The sequence below is a fragment of the Crocodylus porosus genome, unplaced genomic scaffold (genome assembly GCF_001723895.1).
Source record: "Crocodylus porosus isolate Cpor-Errol unplaced genomic scaffold, CroPor_comp1, whole genome shotgun sequence".
NCBI classification, from domain to species: Eukaryota; Metazoa; Chordata; order Crocodylia; family Crocodylidae; genus Crocodylus; species Crocodylus porosus.
The window spans coordinates 211817-236638 of record NW_017728954.1 but is presented as its reverse complement, the minus strand read 5'-3'; the positions used below and the strand labels follow the sequence as shown (position 1 = coordinate 236638).

The following is a 24822-nucleotide window of genomic DNA, read 5'->3' as shown; positions in this document are numbered from 1 at the left end:
CCCCGGCCGGGCCCGGAGCCGGCGGCGCAGCCGCATCGCCCCGGGGGGCGCGGGCCCTTTAAGGCGTCACCTGCGGCCGGGCCGGCGTCACCGCCGCGCGGCCCAGGAAGTGCGCGCTGTTGCCCCGGAAGTGCACGCGCGGGGTCACCGGAAGCGGCGCGTCGGGAGGATGCCGCTGCCTGTCCAGGTCTTCAACCTGCAGGTAGTGACCCGGCCCTCCGGCTTTAGCGCCCCTAGGAACTTCTCGCTGGGGCTGGTGTCGCCGCCGGGGCTGGGGCGGGCCATGGGGGCGGCCCCGCTCTGCGCGTCGTGCTGCACCCGCGTACTAGGAGCCCGATGCAGGAGGCCGTGAAGCGGGGCCGGGGCTCGGCTCGGGTCGCGGTCGCTGCGTCCTGGTGCCTCGCGGCCGGGACTGCGCGTCTGCTTGTGCCGGTCGCGGCGCGGGAGGCGGGGAGCGCACACGGGCGGCGTGAGGACGAACAGTCCCGAGTAGAGCGTGAGCCGCCGAGCGACGTCTGCGGCCGGGCCGGGCCGGGTCTAGCGGCTGAACGGCTGCCCAAGCCGATGGTTCGGCCATGCTTCCAGCGCCACGGGGGCTCTGGCACGTCCAGCGCTGAGCACCAGCTGCGGCGAGTCGCCCCCGTGCACAATTCCCGAGAGGACGTGGTTGCCGCTGCCGGCAGGAATGGCATCCTGGCCCCGAGTGAGCGGTCCCGGCGGGGAGTTACACCGGGGCATTGCTCTGCCATTAATCTGCACCTGGGTGATCCTGCCTAGTGTGGGGGCTGGCCCTGGCTGTCTCCTGAGGTTCCCTCCAGCTTCACAGTCTGTGATCCCTTTCCTAATGCATTTGCGTTCACCCCCGCAAAACATGGGGTCACGTCAGTCCCCGGCTCCCGTCGCGCCTGTTGCTTTGTTTGTGTTTTCTGTGTTCCGCTTGATGGGCTAGATGGAGAGCCCTGAGTAGGACCAGAGGGTAGACACGGAGGGTGCTGGTGTGGTGAATGGACGTGTGTTCAGGCCTGGCTCATGTGTCCCTCGGCTGGCATCCTGGTGCTGCTCCGGGAAGGCAGCGGGGTGCCTGTGGGGGCAGGTCCTATGCCAGAAATGCCACAGCACTTTCCACCGACAGCCTGAGGGCGCTGCTTGCCGTCGCCAGCAAGGACGGGGAGCACTGTGAATTGTGGAGAGTCCTGCTACTTGCTTTGGAGGAGACCTCCATTCTGGGAGGGAACTGCTGGGGCATCTGGAACAGGAAGGTCTTCAAGAGCAGTGTCTCCTTTCTGCTGCAGTGAAGTGGAGTCTCTGTAGGTTGAGCCCAGCAGGGGTGCTGGGTGTGTTCCCTGCAGGGATGCAAGTGAGCTGCAGTTGATGCCACACTTCGTTGTTGCAGGGTGCAGTGGAGCCCATGCAGATTGATGTGGATCCACAGGAAGACCAGCAGAATGCACCCGATATCAACTACGTGGTGGAGAACCCCACTCTGGTACGTATGGGGGGGGCAGAGGGATGGCACGGCTTGTCCAGGGCCTCTTCCTTGGCAGTGTCTTTAAAGGACTCTTTCCTCGTTCACCCCTTGTAAATCTTGAAGCCACAGATTGGCAGCATGTCTCCTGTGGAAGGTGGTGGGTGGGACTGACCAGCAAGCTGTCCCAGAGCCTCTTCTCCTGTGCCAGTCTTGGCTGAGGGTGGGGAGCTGGTATGGGCAGCATGTTGTAAGCACCTTCTCAGGTGGGTCAGTAGATCCTCTGATACCCAGAAATAGGTTTTTTGGGGGAGGGTGCTCTCTCTTAAAATGGATTGTTAAATTGAATTTCACTAAGGATCCTGTTCAATAGGATCCTTAATTGTGTTTTGAAGCTTCCAGGATGAGATTGATTGGAACTTCCAAAGAGCAGAGCTTTGGAGGGCTGCCTTCCCCACCAGTTAGTAGGCAGGATGTCGTGATCTGGCCGTATGAATGGTACTGGTGTCTTTAGCAACCATTTTCTTTGTGAGCCCCTGACCAGTGACCAGCTTTGCTAGAATGAAGAATGGTTGCCCACGCCCAGTCTTTGGAGAAATTAACAATGAATGACAACAAGATGTACATGACACGCACAACTGCTTTCTTAGCAGAGCACTACTGTAAACCACTTAAAGGGGAGGAAAAGCTAGAAGTAAGCTTGTATGTGCAACCTCAGTTTGCACCCCCTATTCATGTGCAATTGCATGATCATGTACTGTTGTTTTCACAGAGCCCTTGCCTTTCTGACTGCACAGCATGGAAGTTGCTCACGTTGTGAGTTTCTGTACAGTATTCTGTCTCTGTGGTCCTGTAACTTACTTGTTTTGTAATGTTCAAACACTGTTCTGAAGACAACAGTATTAATTTCTCCATGGGCTTTTTCTGTGGGTCTCATCACTTTAGAATCTGCTTCACACAACACTCCTGTAAGATGAGGGGTGTTGTCTCCATTTTATGGATAGGGAGTGAGGCACGGCTGGGCGAGTAAGTTAAAAAATGCTTGTTAATTTTGAGTGCCGTATTTGAGATACTTAGCACCTGATTTCTCAGAGCTCTTCACATTCAAAACAGCTCTTGGGTTTCAGTTGCAACTGTGAGCTTGTGGCTTTTCTGCAGATCAGATCCCTGGGTCTCAAGTCAGGCGTCCAGGAAATGAGATCACTAGCCAAAAAATCATAGTTTTAAATGATTTGCTCAGCACCACCTGGGAACTTGGCACAAAAACCTCCTTTTCCTTTCTGCGGTACCCCTGCCTGCTTTCCTACACCCCTTGTACCCTCTGCAGGACATGAAGCAGGAATTCTTAAGACAAATTGTCACTAAACACAATCCCGTCCATCCAGTGTGCTGGATCAGGCAAGGCCCCTGCTGGAATAGTAGCATGTGTTCATGGATTTTTGCTTCCTCTTATTCTTGGAAAAGGCTGACATTTACCAAAAATCTGAGGCAGAGAGCCTCCCTGGACTGTTTCAGTCTGAATGGTTACAGTCAGGTAAAGTTACTAACAACTGGCAGCAGACTCTTAACATGAGAAGCAATAGGTGGGGCCAGTAGCTGGGCCTGTGGTAAACCCTGAGTTATGGTGAGACACATGGCACCCTAGCGAATGGACTCGAATGGTGAGAGAGGCAGGAATGAGAGTTCCTGTCCTCAGTTCTTGTCAAGGCTGTGACGGACAAGGTGTGGCCGTGGGGTACTGACGCCATTCCTTCCCACGGGCTGGGTTTGTTCACAGGATCTGGAGCAGTATGCCTCCAGTTACAGTGGCCTGATGCGGATTGAGCGCCTGCAGTTTATTGCTGACCACTGCCCCCAGCTCCGGGTGGAAGCCCTCAAGATGGCACTGTCCTTCGTCCAAAGAACTTTCAATGTTGATGTTTATGAAGAAATCCATCGAAAACTGTCTGAGGCCACCAGGTACGCGGCAGGGGCAGGTGCTTTGACCAGACAAGCATGTGTGGACAGGGAAACCTCTGTGCAGGCTGTCATCATGCTCCTGTGTCAGTCAGACAGGAGTCTGGCATTGGGCTCTGCAAAACTGGACTTGCCTCTAGCAGGGATTCAGACATGCAGAAGGGTCTGTTTTCTTAGCCTGTGACCATTACTTGGGACTAGTGATGGTCATGCGTGGGTGCTGCTCTCAAGTTCCTGTTGTGCATGGAGTGGTCTCCGTCATAGGGAACCCAATCCATTTTCTTCCAGGGGCTCTCACTTCCTGTCAGCCTAAAAACCTGCTAAATATTTGCTTTTCTGCTTAGCCAAGGCCCCATAGCAAGACTAACATTTGCATGTGGCTGTGGTCCGTCTCACATTTGATCCACAGTTTCTGTCTGGGTCTCTAGTTAAAATGCATGTTTGCTGGGTTCTTGACTAATCTGTACCGAGAGCCTTTTGTCCTGGGCTGGGATGGTTGTGCCCTGCATGGCAGTGTATTGAGGCTTACTGGTTTTGCATGTGCTTGGAAGGAAATGGCTGGATCAGGTGTGGTTTCCTGTCACTGGTTAAACCACAGTAGACATAATTCATCTGAAATGAAATGTCAGCGGAGGGCATTACCAAAAACTCAGGACTGTTCAGCCTTTCGAGAAACAGGATTGCAGCCCATCTGTGACTAGAGCCTCTTTTGCAAGTTTAGTTACAGAATTAGGGTACAGCTCTGTTTTCCCTGAGGGCCCTTTAGGCACAAATTAAGGTACAGTTACAGTTCCTTTAATTATCACCACTCAGTTACAAAAGAGGCAAAAGACAAGGTTCTACAGCCTGACCCTTTTCTGTTGTACCCCAAAAGCACAAGAACAAACATTTATTCCAATGCCTGTCTAGTGACCTGAAACAGCACAATAGAGACAGTCTCACCCGTACCAGCTGGGAAGACCTCAGGACAGAAGTGATGCACAAACTGTCTAGCGTGTCTTGAATTTTCAGAGTTCTTTTTCTTTTCTTTTTTTTCTTTTGGTTTATATCCTACATTGCATAGGTGGCTTGTTCTGACATTTTAATAAACAACCTCTGGGTTTTATTCATAATCTGTGAATTTCAGTGAAACTGTGGAACTAGCCTAGCCAGGTTCTTTCATGGACTTTGAAAGTGTTTGGTAGTTGGAATTTATATCCTACGGCCAGCACCTTTTCTGGAGAGGGAGAGTATCCTGCTTCCTTCATGGAATGTTGCCACTGCTCTGTTTCATCCTTATCTTGGTTTATGGTTTTCTGACATGGCTGCTTTGTTCTTACAGCTTATCTAAGAACCTTACCACAGATATTTCTGTTACAGAAAAACTGACTGGTACATTGTTTTACATCAGTCAATATTACCAGTATATATGGATTTTCTAATTTAGGGCTTTCTTTTATGATGTCTTCTTTCAGCTGCGTGTTCTGTTTAATTGGATCTGGTTGAGCTGGACATGCGAATTGCTTTCGGTACTTTGCTGACTGGGCCAGGTGTCACGTGTGTGAAGGGTCACTCTGCAGTTTCTCAGAAACGGGCTTGGGCGCCTCCTGCTTGAGTCAGTAGCTTGACACAGGCCTCTTGCAAATGGTTAAGGCTGGCAATAAGTGCTCCCACATCTCTGCCCTGCCACATTCAGCTGACAGACGCATACTTTCAACAGGTTTCTGGGTGACTCCATGCAATTCAGCCTTTCTTATTGGAAGCCAACATATCAGGTGTTACTTTTAATTGCTACCGAGCACTGTAAAACCAATTATTCACACTTGACCTAACCTAGTATTAGTGGTCTGGATTAATAAATGCTTCCTCTGTTTTCCCAGGCTTGCTCTTACAGCTAAATGCAAGCTTAAATACATGCTGTCATAATTCAGGTTTATGTGAGGTTCAGAGTCTACCCTTGCCACTGTGGTGTTCCAGTTACTGACAATGCCTGTGGCCTAGACAAGGGATTCAGCTCAAGCAGGAAATTCTGAGCTGACTCATGTGTTGTCCCTTTCATGGCTGTGCTGTGTCCCCTTTGTTAGAGCCTTCTTCAACCTTGGCATCAAGTCCTGGCAGTCTAGCTGGTCAGAATATCTTGGGAAGGGAGCAGGCCACTGGACTGTGTGCCTGCTGTGAGCCACGTGGAAGAGCTTGCAAGGGGGTTTATTGACTGGTCCATGGTTGATGCAATGGGATAGTTGCTCCCCACACCACTAGTGACCCTCTGTCCTTTGAGCCACAGAGTGAGCTGCTTGTTTTCCAGCCCACCAGGAGCCTGGTCATTCATCGGACTCCTGCAAAGGTGAGGAAGAGGGTTTGTAGCCAGTTACAACAGCAAACCAGGCAGTGTTCGAGCTGCTCAGGAGGCAGAACTTGTACAGCTGATCATATCCCTTTCTTTTCCCCTTGTGTTGGTGTGGGGGGGCATGGGGCTGTGGGCAGGCACAGTGCTGTGTGCCTGGAGAGCTGTGTCACACAAGCAGCAGCCCTGTCTGGAAGAGCTTGCAGCTGACCTGCCTGGCTAAGCTGTGTCCTCCCCTTCAGAGAACTGCAGAACACCCCTGATGCAGTCCCAGATGGTGGGATTGAGCCCCCTCCGCTTGATACTGCCTGGGTTGAGGCCACACGCAAGAAAGCCCTTCTCAAACTGGAAAAGCTGGACACTGACCTGAAAAACTACAAGGGAAATTCGATCAAGGAGAGCATCAGGTGAGGAAAAGAGCGGGTTCCTCTGACTCAGGCTCAGGGGGCAGTGGGTGGCTGTGATGGGTCAGGTGGCACAAACTCTTGTCCCAGGGAGCCCTGCACTTACCGGAATTTCCCTGCCCAAGCGTACGGTTCTGCTCTTAATCCTCTTTTCCAGGAGAGGCCACGATGACCTGGGTGATCACTACCTCGATTGCGGAGACCTCAGCAATGCCCTTAAGTGCTATTCGAGAGCCCGTGACTATTGCACCAGTGCGAAGCATGTGATTAACATGTGCCTCAATGTCATCAAGGTAGCGTGCCCTGCAGTCCCTGACCTGAGGGAGGGAGTGTGCCCTGCGGTCCCTGACCTGAGGGAGGGAGCGTGTCCAGTGCAGAAGCTGCGCAGGCTGCAGTCCCCTGTGCCCTGCCTGCCGGGGCCCAGTGTGGCCAGCAGGTGGCATTGCTGGCTCACAACCCTACTGCTGCTGATGGGCTCCATGTGCTTGAGCAGGTCAGCGTTTACCTCCAGAACTGGTCGCATGTCCTGAGCTATGTGAGCAAGGCGGAGTCCACGCCAGAGATCGCAGAGGTAAGCGCATCTGTCTCCGCCTGTCCTCAGCACGTTCCCTCTGCTTCCCACCCTGGGCAGGGCCCTCCTGCCTTGACCACCCCTTTCTCGGTGCTGCATCTGCTCACTCCTGCTACCCCTTCCTTCCCATCTGACTGGGAGCTTGGTGCCACCCTGCAGCACGGTGCCTGCTCCCTCTGGGCCCCCTGTCTCTGTAGCAACACAGTTCTGGGACCTTTTGGCTCTCTCTGAGTGGTGCAGAAACCCACTGTATTACTTGCTAAGGGTGGACACTAGGTGGAAGCCGTGAAGTGCACTCAGTGAGTGTGGTCCTACGAAGGGATTAGCAAAACTGGTTCCCTTGTGAGACTGTCCCCTGCCTTCCTGCACTCGTGACTGCACTGAACATCACCATGGCAGCCCCCAAAGCTGTTTGTTGTCCTCCCCCCAAAGGAAGGTGCTGGGTTGGGACTTACTGATGTTCTTTTCACCCAACAGCAACGAGGAGAAAGAGACAGCCAGACGCAGGCAATCCTGACCAAACTGAAGTGTGCGGCAGGTGAGAGAGCGCCACAGCACCTGGGATGCCCTGGGCTGCTGCCCTTCCCACTAAAGAGGTCTGGGGTACGGGCACCAGGGAGTACTCGGTGCCCCCACTGACCCCTTGCGCTGCACACTCCTAGCAGGAATCGGGAGCCAGGGCGGTGATGGACCTCCCTTGTGTTGGCTCCAGCCCTTTCTTCTCTATCCCAGAGCTCTGCCAAATAAGGGGCCATACAGTGATTCTTCCAGCTCTGGTTGCTGTATGCTGACCTGGCATAGGCTGTGCTTCCCTGCACTTGTTGCTTGTGCCACAGCTAGCGTGTGTTCTTGGGAACAGAGACCTGACTCTCTCTGTTCTTAGGCTTGGCTGAACTAGCAGCTCGGAAATACAAACAGGCAGCGAAGTGCTTCTTGTTGGCCTCGTTTGACCACTGTGACTTTCCAGAGGTAAGGACTGCGGAGAGGTAGGTGCAAGTGTCTCAGGGCTGTTGTGTCCTTTTAGAGTTATGTATGGGCCTCTCAGTCTTTAGTATGTGTCTCTTCATGGTGCTGCCCTGCTGTCTGGGGTGATGGTAGTTATCCCTGTGCACAGAGGAAGTTGAGGCCCAGGGAGGCTAATGCTAATGACTTGTCCAAAGCTGCATGGGACATCTTCCGGGGCAGGGAACTGACCTAGGGCATGTCCACATTGGTACTTGGTCTCTGCATTTGCCAAGCCAGCCCTGTAGACAAGGAGTTTGGGAGGTAGGCCCCACCGCGCCCACACCTTCCTCCCCAGCCCCTGCCTGGAGCCAGGCAGCAGTGCCCTGATGACTTATTAGTTTGGCTCTCTCTTCAGCTGTTGTCTCCTAGCAATGTAGCTGTGTATGGTGGCCTCTGCGCACTGGCCACGTTTGACCGTCAGGAGCTTCAGCGCAACGTCATCTCCAGCAGGTGGGCAGTGTCCTCAGTAGAGTTTGGGGGTGGGCAGATCTGGACACGGGCTTGGCTCTGCAGGACAGGAGGCAGCTGAGGTGCCCGTTCCTTGCCCCATTAGGCACCCAACCCTTTGATGTTAGCTGGGTTCTCTGTTAAAAGGGCAGGAGTTTAGGTGGGAACAGCCAGAGCAGATCAGAGCCTTGGTCTGTGTGGACTGGTCTCCTCTCTGCAGCAGTAGCAGGTAGGCATTTTGCTATCAGGCGTGAGGATTTTGAGATTGAGCCACAGGATTTCAGCCAAGCTCTTAATGCCTCTACAAAGCTTATCTTAATTCTAGATACTCTCCCCAGTTGCAGAAGCACCTGCTGTCCTGCTTCTGACTCTTTGCCCCCTCTGTGCTATGGGTGCATTCATCTGGTGCAGGAGTGGGGGAACTGTGTCTCTCTTACCCCTCCTGTCTTCGTGCTCAGCAGTGCAGGGAGAGGCCTGGTATGTGCAGAGATCAGTGATTGGGATTCCTGAGGCTAGGCTTCCAGTGGGGTCAGGCATCATCAGCAGTTTCCCCTGGGGGTCCTGGGCTCTGTCTTCCTGGACAGCTGCATGCTGAGCCTACCTGCTCAGCCAAGGGTGCTCCTGAAAAGGAGGCTGAATGTAGCTAGCAGGCAGTGCAGACAGGCATCTCAGCCATAACCAGCCCCATGCTGCTTTCTGGGGGCCTTGCCCCCCCCCCTCCCCCCAGCCCAGGTGCCTAGTGCTAACACTTGGTGTATCACAGTACTGACAGTGAGGAGAACATTCGCAGCCCAGGCCTTGCGTGGGAGGAAGGGGTGTGGCAGTGGGGCAGGATGTCTCAGTGGGGCCTCCAGGTCTGAGTATTGCCGTGTGTATCTGCAGCTCCTTTAAACTGTTCCTGGAGCTGGAGCCTCAGGTGCGTGACATCATCTTCAAGTTTTATGAATCCAAGTATGCCTCTTGCCTGAAGATGCTGGACGAGATGAAGGTGCGTCTGAAGGAGTGGGGAGCAGGGGCTGGCAGCCCCACACCACCTGGGAGGGAATCACTGGGTGTTCAGAGTGGTGGGTGTGTCCCAGTTGGCTCTTCCACTCTGTCTCTTGCTTGCAGGCAGGAGTGAAAATCACAGTCAGAAAAGGCCATAACCAGCTGATCCTTCCAGCCACGTTCCTGGTCGCACTGGCATGTTGCTAGTCCTCCGGTTCCCATTTCATAGTCTTCACGTGGCTTGGTGGTCAGTTTTTTTCCCCCTCCTACTGGCTTCCCCCATTCCTAAGGCTCTGCTTCTTTTGCACAGGATAACCTTCTGCTGGACATGTACCTGGCACCTCACGTCCGGACGCTGTACACGCAGATCCGAAATCGTGCCCTTATCCAGGTAACTGCTCCTTGCCTCTGAGCTGGACAAAGGTCAGAAGTGAATCCAGGGAGACCCTCCGGGGTCAGCTGGTCTAGCCCCTGGCGGGAGATTTGCTGGACTTTAGGTGTCCCAGACAAATACCTGCCCAGCCTTAGCCTCAGCATCTCCAAGAAAGAAGGTACCACCACTTCCTTGGGCACTGGCCTGCTGAGAGGACTTGCTCCCAGAGATTTGTATCTAAATTTGCCACGTGCAGCAGGTGCCTGTGGCATGTTGTCCTGCCTTCTGCAGCAAAGTGGACCAGCCTGCTCCCTTTTCTCTATTAGAAAACTGCTGTCATGTCTCTTCTCTCCAAGCTACTTATCCTACTCCCTTCATCCTTGCTGCTTTGACTTCTGTATTCCCACCCTCATCTCATCTTTGTCGCTCCTGTTTCTCTACATCCGTTTTAAGATGTGGTGGCCCAAGCTGACAGTCCTTAGTGTCCCTCTGGTCCAGTACTGATTCCTTCCTCCCCAGTGTTAGAGGGCTGGGGGTGGAGGCAAGGGCACGTCCACTTGGAAACTGAGTGTTTTCTTGCCCCTAGTATTTCAGCCCCTACGTGTCTGCAGACATGCGCAAGATGGCCACTGCGTTCAACACCACCGTGGCTGCATTGGAGGATGAGCTGACTCAGCTGATCCTGGAGGGGCTGATCAATGCCAGAATAGACTCGCACAGCAAAGTGAGTGTCCCCTAGGCCATGTTTGTCTGCAGCAGGGCTGGAGTGCAAGTTATGGTCTCAGGCAAGCAGCTGGCTTGAGACACAGTGTTACAAGTCTTTGGTCACCTCTGGTGAAATGCCATCCTGGTTTTAAAAAAAGGGGGGGCTTTGCTTTTCACTGAAGAGGCCCTGGGGTAACAGTCTGCATCTCCGTGTCCATTTCTGTTCCTGGGAGACTGGAGCTGCATTTATTGTAGCAAGCAGCAATTAGCCTGGCTGCTTTCAAGTGGGCCTGAGCCTGAGAGGTGGTTCAGCCTAAGATCTGCAGTGTAGAAAGGGCTCCCGCTGAGCCGAGCCTCCCTGTGGGTTCCAGATACTCTATGCTCGGGATGTCGACCAGCGCAGCACCACCTTTGAGAAGTCCTTGCTAATGGGCAAGGAGTTCCAGCGCCGTGCCAAAGCCATGATCCTGCGGGCAGCTGTTCTGCGCAACCAGATCCATGTCAAGGTGAGTAGAGGGCTCTTGACTGGCACAGGACAGTAACTGCTGATGAACTGCGACCTTGGAGGAATAGGGGTTCACATGAATGCAAGCTCACATGAGCATCATGTGCAGAGAGCAGGGACATCCACTGAACCTACTAGGCTGACCAGAGGCTGTGGCTCATAACTGGAGTAGGTGCTGATTGCTCATTCCAGGCAGCTGGGCCGGGTCTGGTTCAGTTTTTGTGCTGAATTCTCTCTGCATTGGGGTGTCCCCACCAGGGTGGCCCTGGGGAGTTTACAGGTTCTCTCTGCACGTGGGTAGCATGTGTCACGCAGATGTCCAGGGCTAGCCACCATTTACGGCTGGGTTGGGTGTCTGAAGCTGTCTAGCTGTAGTTTGCCGCAGCCCCGTAAGCTACATATGAGATGCTGCAAGTGATCAGCGGCCAGAAAAATGGCTCAAGCTTCCTGTATGTTTGCAGGTGACAAAAGGATCTGTGTTCTGAGGGCTTGGACAGCATGAGCTGCGTTCCTCTTAGGGAGGGATGAGCCCTGGGCATCCTCACCCCATTGCGCTCTACCTCCTTGCTGGGCGTGTTCTGTGCTGGGTGCCACACTGCGGGATTCCACCCTGACCAGGGTGTTCTGTTCGTTCTGATTGCAGTCTCCTCCAAGGGAAGGCAGCCAAGGGGAGCTCACGCCAGCTAACAGCCAGTCGCGAATGAGCACCAACATGTGAAGCCTTCATGGGCTGTCGCAGGAGCCGATCCCCACCCAGGACTGCATGTCCTACAGCCTGACCACAAACTGCTGAGGTTCACAGACTATCCCTGACTCACTCCCTCCCCCTGGGTGGGGTGGGGCCAGGGCTGGTGGTGGCTACCATTGATACCCCAATTAACTTAATTCCTTTAGAAGAGAAGCTCCCACTAAATGCAGCACCCCTGGAACTGGTTCTCACATCAGTGCTGGTAGCACATCTGCCCCATTCCCCTACACCCACAGCCCCAGAAAGTGCAGGTTATTCAGACAAGTGCTGATTTTTTCGGTCCCTTCAGCTGTTGTGGGAGCTTTCTGAATCGGGTGCACAGGCAGGCTACAGAGGGGTTTCTCTACCCTGGAGTTTTGTCTTGTTTCCTGAGCTGTGTGGTGCTTCCCCTTTACTTCAGAGAAGCCCTCAGAGTGCTGCATTTTCACTGGGTGACCCAGAGGGCAGCTGGACAGGAGCTTTCTGGAGGAGGTACACACTAGGGCTCCGCACCGCCCTTGAAAGATGGGCACCATGCCCAGACCCTCAGAGGCACTGTGTGCAGGCTGTCTCCCTGCCACTGGGCCCAGCCTCTTTCCATTTAGCCTGTCTTTTTTTCAAAGATCTGTTTCCTTTGTCCCCTCTCCTTGCCACCTGGCACTGCTGGTGAAGATTCTGCCCCATGGCAGTGTCTGCATCTTGGGCAGCTGCTGTTGCTTGGCCAGTTTTACTGCCCCCTGTACAGTGGTTTCCTGCTCCTGTGTGCCAGGGAAAGCTGGTAGTGTGGCTAAATGGCATAGAATTGGCACAGCCTCCCTGGGGAGAAGCTGAAAGGAGTCAGCCATATGTCTGCACTTCAGATGCATCGTGTCCTCTTGTGCGTGGATGTTCTGCAGTTAGTTCTGCCTTGCGTTGGTGCAGCCCCATAGAACGAAGCTGATAACATGATTCCAGACTCTGCACGTCCCTCAGCTTCCTACAGACGTCCCTATTCATGCTGGTTTGGGTTTAAACAAGTTGTTCTCTAGTGCATTAAACAGCAGAACTGAGCTGCTCACAGCCCTGTGTGATGTGTTGTGGTGCAGTTGTTCTTTAGATATCAGTCTGAATTGTCTATCATTCCACTGGCCTTGGTGCTGCTGAGGCTGCAGCTGGCACCTCTTATCTGGCTGGAGATGCTCGGGGGCATGGGGAGCATCACCTCGCTGCTGCATTGGCCTGGGTGAGGGCTCTGGGAGGCTGCTGAGCTGAGGGGCTCCCTCCACGTCAGATGCCTGCAGGCAAAGCAGTGGTTGTGTAAAGAGCAGGCTGGGACAAGAGCACCTGCCAGGCCTTTTGTGATGTGCTTCCCATTTCCCTCCAAGAGGATTCTTCCTTTCAGTTGTGTCTCACTCAAGGGCTGCTGCCCCTCCCTTGTCAAGACAGCATGTAGCAAGTGTAACCTCTGCTGGACAGGACAGGACAGGACGCTGCCCCCCCCCCCCCGCTATAAATGGCAAGTGGCTGGGCCAGCCCGCCGTCCCCCTTGGTCCTGTGTGGGAGTTGGCACTAGTATGAGGGTCTTCTTCTGGGCATTGGTCGAGACTTCCCCAGTGTTGCTGCTTGATTTGTTCAGCTAGTGGTGGGTGGCAGTGTCTTGCTGCACAGCTTGCTCCCTTTGCTCATGGTCTTTGGAGCAGAGGCTTCAGTGAGCAAGGGAGAGAAGGCAGCTTGATCCTCTCTTGCCCGAGCCTGTGCCTGTGGGCTGTGCTTGTCCTGGGGCTTCCTGCACCCTCTGTAGCACCTCAACACTACTGTCCCCATCCAGGCTTCTCTATCCTCTGGGCAGCTGCAGCCAGCTAGCAGTGCCTTGTATGTTCCAAGTGTCAAGGTGAGCAGAGGCCCCTGCAGCCAGTGTCTGATGTCAGACAAGTACTGTGGGAAGTCCCTTAAAGAATGGCAGTGTAGCTGCTCCTAGGGATGGCAGGAGCCAGCTCTGCCCAGGGAGCTCTAGGACCATGACCCCTTCTGGGGAAGGTTCCTACTGATCCATGCCCCCTGCAAAGCGGAGGGTGAGACTACCGGAGTGATGTGAGGCCATGCTGCTGTCTCATTCCCTGTAGTTTGTCCCTGCACCTGGCTGTGGCTGGCTTAGTGGGACATGGGGTGCTCCATCCTTTGACAGTGCAAAAAAAAGTGACTGGGGAAGGAGGAGTGGGCACTCATTATGGATGGACCATTTATTTCTGTTCTCAGACTTAGTCCAGGTTCTCTCTGGTCTAAGAGTTAAGGGGCCACCAGCTACCTGCTGTGACTTCAGTTCAGTGTTGTGCAGCTCCTGGTTAGATCAGCCTTGAATAAATAGAAAAATGCAGTACTTGGGGTTCAGTGGCTGTAGGGAGGACTGGAGAGAAGAGAGTGGTTGACCTCAGTTATCGGTGTGCCAAAGGCAAGATGAGGCCAAGGCTTGCTGTGTCCTCATGCAGTGTTTTGACCAAAGGCAAAAGTGATAATTAAGGTGTTATCCTGGGGTGAAAGCTAGCCTCAGTGAAAGCAGGTACAGGTGTGCCCAGGACAAGTGGCAAATGGCTTGGTGTGTACCTATGGCATAACAGCTTGCTGATTCACAGCTAGTGGTTGTGAAGAAATGGAGGTAGTGGCCCCTTTATGTAATTACCGGGCAGGACATAACAATTTGGATGCAAGCTTGTAGATGATGTGAAACTGGAAAGGATTGTGAACACGTTGGAGGATGTGAGTGCATTTCAGAAGGATCATGACAGATTAGAAAGCTGGCCTGGAACTAACAGGATGCAGTCCAATGTAGACAAGTGCAAGGTGTTGGGCTGCAAGAGGAATAATCAAAAACCCAACTATAAAGTGGGTGCCCCTGGCTGGATGGCAGCTCTATGGAAAAGATCTTAGGTGTCTTGGTAGATCAGACTCAACACAAGTCTGCAGTGTGATGCAGCTGCACAGAAGGTGAATGTGATTCTGGGCTGCATCAACAGAAGCATGAGGGGCAAGACTGGGAGGTGATCGTGGTCAGGGCTCATCTGGATACTGGGTGCAGTTCTGGGCTCCACATTTTGAAAAGAATGTGAAGAAGTTAGAGAGGGTCCAGAGGCAGTAACAAAGATGCTCGAGGGTTGGAAGGCAAGTTGTATATGGAAAGATTGCTGCTTCTCATGTCCTTGTGCATGATTCTGAAAAAAACCTCTCGTTTATGACCAGCACTGGCTCTTTCTGTTGCTGCAGCAGGGATGCCCTTTGTACAGATCTCACCAAGGAGCTGGCAAACAAGCAGCTTCTTTGTAGTCTGCACTTCACCGTACTCACATATTTGTGTCGTTAGAGTAGCCCCATTTGGTCATACTTGTTTTTTATCTTCCTGTTTGCATGTGCAGTGTTTTGGGCATCGCCATGCTTGCCTGTCTAGATCAGCCCTTTGAGGAAGGCTCTCCTGGGGTTCCAGGTCCATTTTAGAGCATCTGATGTACAAGCTTTCCTTCCATAACCTTAGTCACTTTGTCAGCCCCCAACAGCGCAGCCCTGGTCTTTTGTGTGTAACCATCGAGTGGATGCTTGGGGTCTTCCATCTGCCATGATCTTTCTTTCTGACTTACTGCCTTTCTGATATCAGGTGTGGTGCAATGCCAGCTAGTAAGTACAGGCTATCATTGGTGTTGGCTTTAGACATCCTTCCCGACAGCTGTCGTTTAGAACTGGGTCTAGTTTCTGGGCCTGAACTGATCATTTCCATACTGGATGTGCATAGGAGAGACTGACGGAGCTGGGCATATTTAGCTTGCTGAAAAGGCGCTTAAGATGGGACATACCAGCAGTCTTCAAATACTTGCAGGTCTGCCATACAGAAGAGGGAAAGCACCTTTTCTCTCTCGCTGCAGAGAGGAGGACATGGACCAGTGGCTTGAAGTTGCCCAAACGTAAATTTAGATTGGATAGCTGGAAAAAGTTATTTGCTGTTAGCACGGTCAGGTAGTGGAATGGATGCCAGGGGAGGTGTAGACTCTCCATTACTGGAGATCTTCAGGAGGTGGTTAAACAACCACTGTTCAGGGATGATTTAGGCATAGCAGCGCTTGTTCTATTACGGGTATTTCCCATGCTTGTGGGCTTGCTGGTTGCCCTTACCCTGGCCCCTACCCTGGCTTTCTACTATATGCATCAGGGTGTTTTTAAGACTCCCTCAGAGGCCCTGGGTGCTGACTGCAGCCCAGGCTGGGCATGGGGCTGTGCCAATGCTCCTGCTGGGACCAAAGCCAGAGGTTCCTGGCGAGAGGGCCTTGCCGCTCTGCTCAGTCAGACATCTTTGGGGCCAGGAAGGAATGTTACCCCACGGTCAGATTGGGCAGTGGGGGGGGTGTGCCTTCCTCAGTAGCATATGGCATGGCCCTCTGCCTTGGGTCTCCTGCATGTATATTGACAGCGTTTCACGGAAGCAGGACACTGGCTGCCATGGTCCTCTGCTTTACCTGCAGCAGGTCATGGTTTTTGGTCTCTGTTGTGTCAGGGCTGACGGTGTCACGTAGTGTTGAGATGCTGGATTGTCTGGAATGGTTTGGACAAGGCTGGTCCTGCCTAAGGCAGGGATTGGACTAGGTGTGATCTCTGCAGGTCCCTGCCAGCCCCTCTTCTCTGTTCCTCGGCTCCCTGCCCTGCTACTGGAACCCCAGCTTTGGGTTTCATCACGGGGCTCAGGTGTTGTGACACCTGATCCCTTTATGCAGCCACCAAGCCCTGAAGACACAGCCCACCCCACAGCAGCTGACATGCTCAGGCCAATAATGTAGGAGCTGCCTCAGTGCCAGTGCACTGTTTGCATCAGTGATGCAAACTGAAACCTTCACCTTTCCTCAAGCCCTGCCAGCTGCATCATGCCCTTACCAGTGCTGGGTCAGTGTGTGGCACTGAGAGAAAGGGCTGAAGACCCAGCAGCAAGTGCCACTGAGACAGACAGTCATACTGCATGTGGCTGGACCCTGTGATGAGTCCTCCCCCCTACAGGTGCTTGCAGACTGCATTGTTGAATTGCTGAGCAGCTTGGGTAGGGCACAACTGCCATACGCTACCCATGTGGCGGGGGGCACACCAGAGATTGTGGAAGGATGGGGGGTGGGTGCATGGCATGCGGGCCACACCAGAGCGAGAGCCAAGCACCCTTCCACTGCCCTGCACGCGTGATGCAGGCGGCCCACCCCCTTCCCCAACCTTCCCAAAGTGCTCCAGTTGCTGGCTTCTCCCCGTACAGCTTCCCCAGTCCCACTCTCAGGACCTGTTACACCTCACTCCTGCCACAGGCTAGAGGTGTGGGAGGGGGGCCTGGAGCATACATGCCTGCTGCAGCAGCAGGGAGGGTGCGCATGTCCATCCCTCCTCCTGCCCACCAGTTGGCAAGGCATACACCTTTACTTCAAGAAAGTTTGGATGCGAGTGGCCTTAAAACCCACTTGGTGGCACTGTCTGCACGGTGTGCTTGGCCAGGCTGGGGCGGGGGGGGGGAGCGGGAACCCTAAACCAGTGCATTGAACCAATGGCATAATGGCTTCATGCCATGGCGGGGGGAGGGCTAGTACTGGTCATTTTGCAACCACTGCATGAAGTCTCCAGGCATCGGGAAAGGGATTTGGTGTCAGAGCGGTGCTAGCTGGTTCTGTGGGTGACTGTAGCCTGCTCATGAGCCCAGCACCACCTGCTTCACCCACAGCCCAGGTCCTGGCTTGTCTCTTGCCTGGCACAGCATCTTTTCTGCAATAGCCCAGTAGGTCTCAGAGGCTTTGGGACACAGCATTGTCACTGTAAAAGGATGCCGTGATGACGCCTCATGCTTTCTGCCACATACATTGCATTAATGCTGAAGCCCTAATGCCATCACTCCTTGTGCCTCTGGGCAGGCTGGCATGGCAACTGGCCAGCAGCCCCAGCTTTTAGGAAACATCTTAATCTGTTTTAAGCCTTTAGTCAGGAGGCAACTGAATGGTGCATGTAAGTGCCAGGCCAGCCATGCTGTGCAGCTCTGCAGTACACCAGAGGCAGCCAGGGCACCTTTCCCTACCAGGAGTAGTGGTGCTGCAGGATGCAAAAGTGGGGGGGGAGGGCGGGAATTCCTAGTGTGTGCAGCAGGCCCTGAGCAGCTACCTCTGCCAGTGCAGAAGAGCCTCCCCCGTGCATGCCCCTACCGCTGTCCTTCTACAGCTTTCCCTGGGACAGACAGGGGGAGGGTGGTCTTGCAAGTAAGCACTGGTTGGAGTGAGGAAATGAGGGGGTCGGGTTCTGGCTCTGCCCCAGGGTCAGTGCCTGACCATGGACCTGTCACTGGCTCTGCTTCTTCCTAGTAAGAGTAGGTCTTACTGCCTACTGCACGTCCTCTGCCTCTGGCCTTTGAGGCCCAGGGTCTTATATGGACCTGCACACAGGGATCCTGATCAGTATGGGCACAGCCAAGTTGTGAGGCCCCCTGCTGTGGGCTGAAGCACCGTGGAGCCCGAAACTGACATTTAGATGTAGCTGCTTTCTTGCCTAGACAATGCCACATCACTGCCCCCCCTCCCCCAGACACTGCCATGTGTTGTTGGTGTTTTTAAGGCGCTGGTTGCCCTACCCAGTGGCAGCCTCGTGGCAGTTTTAGGTTTTAGCTTTTTATGCTTTTAAGGTTTTAAGCCTTTTTAACCGCCAGAAGACAGTGAGCGCCGGATGCTGAGAAGGATCCCCTTTCCGAACTGTTTTAATTGATGTCTGCTGGTGCTGGTCGTCCTTTGCCACGGTGACGTAGGTGACCAGCGGGACTCACCCCTTCGGGGATGGTTTTCTCTTCAGGTCCCTGCCCACAACCCATCGGGGGTACAGGTGCTACGCTTACCGCTGGCTGCTGTCTGCAGGTGGCCCAAAGAGACTGGGGGCATTGCCGCAATACATCGAGGACATCAAATAGTCCCCCAGACACTGCCACGTGCATCTGTTCAGCTGCTTGCATTTCCATCAGCACAGGAGGCTGTCCTAATTAAAAAAGATTTATTTTCCCATTTTAAGATGTCACAAGAGGGCTAATAAAGGTATTACAGGCAAGTCATGACCTTGGCACACATTCCCCTTCTCCCCCAACTGCAGCATTTTCAGGCCATCACATTTGGCTCAGTTCGTTGAAGTCTCAAACACATCATGAGAACGTTACGTGCATCCTTTTATTTCAAAGGCAGGACATTTCCCTGAGTAAGCGTCTGTGGAGCTCGTCCAGCAGCTGATCGTGCTCTGTATGGTGGGTTCTTTGGCCCAGGGAGGCAGGTCTGCAAACAGATCTAGTAGACTCCAGTTCCCAAGGTCTCACACTGCCCTGTCGACCACCTCCGTGAATGCAGCAGACTCCCCCACATCGGCATTTGTCATTTCAAGCCTCTGTGTCTGTGTTTGGCCACTTTTCCACACGAGGGACTTTTCATATTTGGTTCTAAAAAGTAATCCATGACCTGAAGCAAGAAGGGGGACAAAAGTCAAGTGACACTGAAGACCCTGCGTGGGGGTGGGGGAAGAGCAGAGCAGGTTGGGGAGGCTACAGGCTGCTAGGAACATGGACACTGGCACACTAGGCTGGCACTGGTGCACTCCAAGGCTGAACTGCTGCTGCTCTTACCGCTGCATCCCCACAGCAGTCAGTGCTGAGCACAGGGCTGCTGTGAGAGGCAGAACACACGGACGTTTATATTAACGAAACAGCTTGAAGGCTGTTTAATTGGTGCGTCTTAAAAGGGGGGGGAAAAAAAAAAAAACCAAAACCCACAGGCATGAGGAAGCAGAGCTGTCACCTCCCTCCCTGCTGTGTTCATTGTTCTCGCTCCGCCGGTTGGTTTTTATACAGTAGCTCAGTGCCCTTTGGCTGAGGGTGGAATAGGAGAGCATCACTTGCCTGGACAATCTGCTGTCTCCTTAAAGGCTCTCTTCTTACAGCATCCTCGGCACAGGTTAAACACACATTTGTTCCCCTGGAACAAACACAGATGCACGCACGCACGCACGCACGCACGCACGCACGCATGCATTAGCTCAGTGAAGAAAAAAAGTTCTTCAAGAAACAGTTTCCAGACAGCATAAGTCCAGCCCTGCATGGTTGAGATGGCTGAAGTGAGCACTTTCACACTGGGTTCTTGCACCCAACAATGGGGCAGTCAAGCTTTAGTTTGCTGCAGTGAATGGGGATGGCGAGTGTGTAAAAATGAAATGAAAGCGTGTGTGGTAAGGACTGCTTTGTGCTGTTGGGAAACCAATCCAGTGTTAGAACCTCAATGCCCATTTCCAGGGAAACCACCCCGCCTGACAGAAAATCCCACCAAACTTCACCAGAAAGGCAGACAGAACGGCAGGGCTGGATAGGGCCTCAGGAGGCCATGTTCAGTCTGACTGTCTGCTCAGGGAAGGATCAGCTACGATACTGTGAATTCATTTCAGAGACATGTTTAACTGTGTTAGTTTTTGCTATCTCTCCTCAGAAGCATCATCTGAAAAAGTGCCACCCAGCGTAAGTATTTAATCTGATCAAGGAAACCACCTCCATATTGTCAGGCTAGCGTGTGCCCATGCATTTGAAAACAATAACCTAGGATGTGAGGCAGAATCCAGGAATATGAATTGAAAGAACTCAGGGATGTTTGGCAGCTGAAGGAGGGCATAAAACCATATCTATTTTATTCAACTGATTTGCAGCACTTGTCTGCCTTTCATTTCTGGTAGAAGCCTGTGCAACATGATCCCTGCACATGGAGAGAGAGAGGTGGGAACACCATGCAACACAGTGCTAGCAGCAAAAAAAGCTTCAAAAATCAAAGCCCTAAAGATGCCTCTTACTTTCTGTGCTACATCTGTTAAAGCATCACAGTTGTGGCTTTTTGTTCCAATTAGGAATGGAAAGCACTGTAATAAAAGCCCTGCCCATCTCTATTTGCTATGAGAGGCTGTTCGCCTTTTACAAGGAACAGCTGTACTCTTCAAATACCTGCATGTGTTTGCACCATGGATCCAAATGCTCCTGCTATTCATGGGCTGGAATGAGTTTGATTAGCAAACCTTTCCAGTGGTGAAGTCTGGATGAGCCCTGATAACCCAGGTGAATACCTCTTTACTAATGGAAGCCCCAGGGCTCACAGGGTCACGTTTCTCCTCCCCATCTGCCTTGCTATGCAGCACCAAACGTGTGCACGAGATGCAGACTGGACTGTGCCTCAGCTTCATTTCTTGGTCTGCCTTTTGATTTCCTACTGTCACAGGTGCCCAGCTGCTACCCAGGACCTGGTCCTGGCACTTCTCAGCAACAGACTCATTCACATTGTTAATCTTTTCAGAAAGCTGGAGACACAAATGCAGCACAAGCCTTTGACCCAGCAGACAGATGACTCCCCATGCTATGATTACTGGGAGGTCATCTGTTCAGGGATTTGCATCTAAGCATGCTGGCGAGCCTAATATTTAATAACGTGACTCTCTCCAATGTTCTAGCAATTAGAAGTCCTAACCAGCAGCAGCTCAGCACACAAACCAGACTGCTCTTTCCACAAACAGGCATGGCAGAATGTCTCCAGCAAGCTGTTCAGATCAGTAGCTTCACCTCAGCCTCTGCTAAAGTCCTCTTGTCAAATTAGAAAAAGGCCTTTGCCAGTGCAGCAGCTGTGCTAGTCATGGTTTGCTGGGCTCCTGTCACCAAGCTTCACAAGGCACGGGCGGGGGGGGGTGTCGACCTACCTTGGGGTTTCCACACTGGTCACATTTTGCATATTTGGCTGGAAAAGATGGAGAGATGAGGTTATGCGCTATCCCAGAACGCCAAGAGCACATGTCTGAAGCTCTGGGGTCACACAGCCTTGCAGCTTGGGAGGGGACTCTTTCGGGGAAACAGTTTCCACATGGGAAGACTGAAAAGGCCTTGACAACTTTCTTTTAAAGAGAGCAATTCTGTGGGTAAACCCAGCCTGGGGAAATCCCAGCCCCAAGGAATTGAACAAGCGGAGGAAGCTGCTTAAAATGGACGTGCATTTTGGCTTTCAACAACAGCGGCCGCTGCTGATTCCAACAGGGTGTTCAATGTGCCTTGAAATTAAACCGTGCAGTCTCAGGGGTCAACTGCCTGCCTGCCCCTTCCATACAGGCTCCCCCTGGATCAAGGGTCCAATTCCCAAAGGTTTCAACCCCACCTTTTGCTTCACTTGCAGAAAAACTTTCCGCAGCTAAGGAGAGAAACACGGAGGTGGTGGCTGCTGCTGGGAGATGGTGCAAGCAGCTTTCCCACACCCCACGTAGGAAGAGGACAGGTTGCCTTACGTTTCAGAGATGGATCAAAGCTTTTGTTTGGATTTCTCAATTTTTTCTTTTGTTTGTTCTTTGACAGATCAGAATGTCCATCCTCCTCATCCTCCAAGGAGCGCTTCCCTCGCACACTCTTTTCAGTCCCACTGCTTCCATTTTCCTTGCATATCTCCTTTGGCCTGAAAGGTCTGGAATCATTGTAGGGTCACAGAAGGGGACAATCAGGTGTTTTAGCTATACTTTCACAGGAGCTTAGGTAAAATGCACCGGCTGGCACAGCCACGCCAGCAGGAGCATAACTAAAGTTTGAATTTGGCTTTGTAACACAGCATGGAGTTCAAGGGCTGCTAACCGTGAAAGACAGATCTGCTATCTCCCTGGTGGCTAGGGAGGGGCACTAGCAAAATTAGTTAATGACATAATAATGTCTTGTTCCCAGAGAGAATTAACTCTGATCTTTGCAGGGCATGACAACTCCTAGTTGGTCATTGTTTTCTGCAACCCCAGTCTTCACCCTAGTGCATGCCAGTACTCTAAAGCAGTCACTTGCACACAAAACCAGGCACTTGGACAAATGCTGCTTGCATCTGCCAGTGGAGCAGAGAAGGGTCTGTCACCTGTGCTGACAGCATGTGGTCAAGGAACTGCAGCTGCAGCATATGCAGGCCTTCTTTTAAGCTCCAGTGGATCTGCTTTTTTTTGTTTTTCATTTTCTTCCTGGACATGAGGCACCCTGGTGTTTGCTTGTTTGTTTTAACTGAATCTTTTTTGGGAGGAGAATTGGAAGCTCATGTGTTGAGACAGGGTCACACCTGCCTCCTGTCCCGTAAGTTCTCTTGGGACCAATGCCAATGTGGACAACTTACCCTGGCCTGATATAAGGCTGGCAGATCCAGTGGAAGAAAGGCAATCCCCCACTTGGCTTTTCTCCTTCTTTCTGATTGGTGATCTCTTCCTGCAGAATACAATGAAGCCCATGACACCTTTGGTCTCATGGTCTATAGTCTGCAGCCTCACATGCCAGGACAGGCATAAAATGAACTTTAAACAATTGCCTACTGATAGCTACATGTGGGGACACCCTCTTCCTCTTCCCCACCCCCCCAGCCCCTCAAATAAACTGAACACATAGCAGATCTTAACCCTAAAGGCAGTATTACATCCTGTACAGGAACCAGTCTTGTGAAGTCAGGATGGTATTTAGGGAGCTGGGTTGTTCTGTCAAGTTCCAGGACAGCAGATGAGTGGGGCAGATCAGATGTGGGGGGCAGCCGCCAGGCTCTCAGTCAGGCCAGTGATCTGGAGTTTGGGGCCCACTGTGGTACCTGGCAACGTAGCTTCAGCTCCCTGCTGACATCCGCAATGCCCTCTAGAGTCTTCGCTTTTGCCAATTCATCACGCAGCTGCTGGTAAACTTGCAGCCTGAGACAAATTCCAAACACCCAGTTACTTTCATTCATTGTCTCCAGGCTGGGAAGACAACAGTACGCTCTTTACTGCTGCAGATTTCTCTCAGCATATCTGCCAATTTCCAGGAGTTTGGCTCCTCCTCACTTCTATTCTCCCTAGTTCACCATGCAGGGCAGGACCATGCCATTCAAAGTAAAGGAGTAGACAGCCATTGCTTCTGCTTGAGACAAACATGAAAACCTGGCCAGAACTCTCCCAAAGAACCCTGAACTTGCTAGGCAGGGTGAACATGCTCCAGAGATACTCACGGGTGATGCCACAGCTTGAAGAGATGAGCTCTGACATAGGACAGGGGGCAGGGGTACTGCTGCACGATCTCCAGGTACTCCTCAGCCATCTCCCACACCAGAGGGTTTTGTCCTTCGAACAGAGCTGGGTTATGAAGGTTACCCTCTGGGGAACAAAACACAGAAATTCTCAAACATCCCATTGTGTGTTGGGGGGGTGCGGGGCATGGAAAGCTGGTGCATCCTGGAGCTAGACCAGGTATTCCCTGGCCTTTTCTGCCAGCCAGAAATAAGCTAGGTGTTTAGTAACAGAGATTAAGGACAAAAGGGATTATCTAGGTGGACTTCCTCTATGTCACAGCAGCGCATTACATTTCACCCATTACCACAGTAGTGAGCCCTGGGGCAAAAGAACATCTACGAAGGTGTGGAGTCTGCACTAGATGATATCAAGAGCCACAGACTGTACCGCCTCCATAGGCAGGTTGTTCTGGTTGTTCGCCTCTCTCACTGCCATAAACAGAGGTCTGAATCTGCTTCTGAATCTGTCTGGCTGCAGCTTCCTGACACTGGCTTTTGTCTTGCCTTTCCTCATAGGCAGTACCCTTCACAGCATCTGATGAAGTGAGCTTCAGCTCACAAAAGCTTGCATATACATACACACACACACACACACACATATATATATATATATATACACACACACACACATACTGACATTATCGGCAGTCAGCTTTTTTTGGCTGGCGTAGCCAATAATGTCACTGATAAATGCCATGTGCAGTTCACAGCATGCAAGTAGAAAGGAATGCAGCTGGGCAGCTTGGAGAGCAGTGTCCGACTGGCAAGTCTGTGAGGGGAAGGGACGTGGGGGGGCAGATCAAGGTCCCCATGGTGAGGAAGGGAGTGTGGCTGGGGCTGGGGCAGGTGTTGTTCAGCCAGGATGGGCAGGGTGCGGGATGGAGCTATAGGCAGCTCGTCTGGGGGGCATGCAGGGGTGTGCAGTAAGGGGCAGCTCCCCATTGCTGTGTGCATTCCTGGGGAAGGCACAGGGGGCATGTGCCCCCTGCCCCCTGGATTTGTGTGTGGTGGGAAGGGCAGGCTGTGCACTGCGGGCTTGGGGCTAACCTCTTTCTGGCAGGGGAGGACAGGGGTGAAGGGGTGGCTGTGCCACCACTGCCCATCCGAAGCACAGCACCAGCCTAGCCCCCCCCCGGCTCAACTACTGGCTGGGAAGAAGCCAGCACAGCCCCCTGCCCTGAGCCCACAGCCTGCTCTTGCCCCAGACACAATTCTGGGGGGCACATGCCCCCCCTTCCTCCCCCAGGTGCATGGTGGCAGAAACTGCTCCCCCCCTCCCTGCCCCCCCC

General features: G+C 52.8%; 2 protein-coding genes across 5 annotated transcripts in view; one reads left to right on the top strand and one right to left on the bottom strand.

Annotated features, from left to right (window-relative positions):
• The first annotated feature begins 94 nt into the window (after positions 1-94).
• GPS1 (G protein pathway suppressor 1) lies at positions 95-12538 on the top strand. 2 transcript variants are annotated; one of them, XM_019556513.1, is made up of 15 exons: positions 95-202; positions 1394-1486; positions 3243-3424; positions 5706-5744; positions 5987-6151; positions 6306-6441; positions 6642-6719; positions 7197-7257; positions 7603-7688; positions 8080-8174; positions 9054-9159; positions 9469-9549; positions 10118-10255; positions 10608-10742; positions 11385-12538. In XM_019556513.1, exons 1-15 carry the CDS (start codon positions 170-172, stop codon positions 11457-11459), a joined length of 1503 nt encoding a protein of 500 aa, XP_019412058.1. In that variant the 5' UTR covers positions 95-169; the 3' UTR covers positions 11460-12538. The 2 variants fall into 2 exon arrangements, with proteins under 2 accessions (XP_019412058.1, XP_019412059.1); XM_019556514.1 differs by lacking the exon at positions 5706-5744.
• Positions 12539-18464: 5926 nt separating this feature from the next.
• The window catches only part of DUS1L (dihydrouridine synthase 1 like), a 16170-nt gene continuing 9812 nt past the window's right edge, over positions 18465-24822 (bottom strand). For 2 of the 3 annotated variants that reach the window (XM_019556506.1, XM_019556508.1), the window contains exons 7-13: positions 23474-23618; positions 23081-23177; positions 22622-22710; positions 21771-21943; positions 21195-21232; positions 19369-19444; positions 18465-18931 (exon numbers count right to left, since the gene is read on the bottom strand). In XM_019556506.1, coding sequence (XP_019412051.1) covers positions 18789-18931; positions 19369-19444; positions 21195-21232; positions 21771-21943; positions 22622-22710; positions 23081-23177; positions 23474-23618 — 761 coding nt within the window. In that variant the 3' untranslated portion in view covers positions 18465-18788. The remainder of the gene's footprint in view (positions 18932-19368; positions 19445-21194; positions 21233-21770; positions 21944-22621; positions 22711-23080; positions 23178-23473; positions 23619-24822) is intronic. The other variant, XM_019556507.1, reaches the window with a different exon arrangement.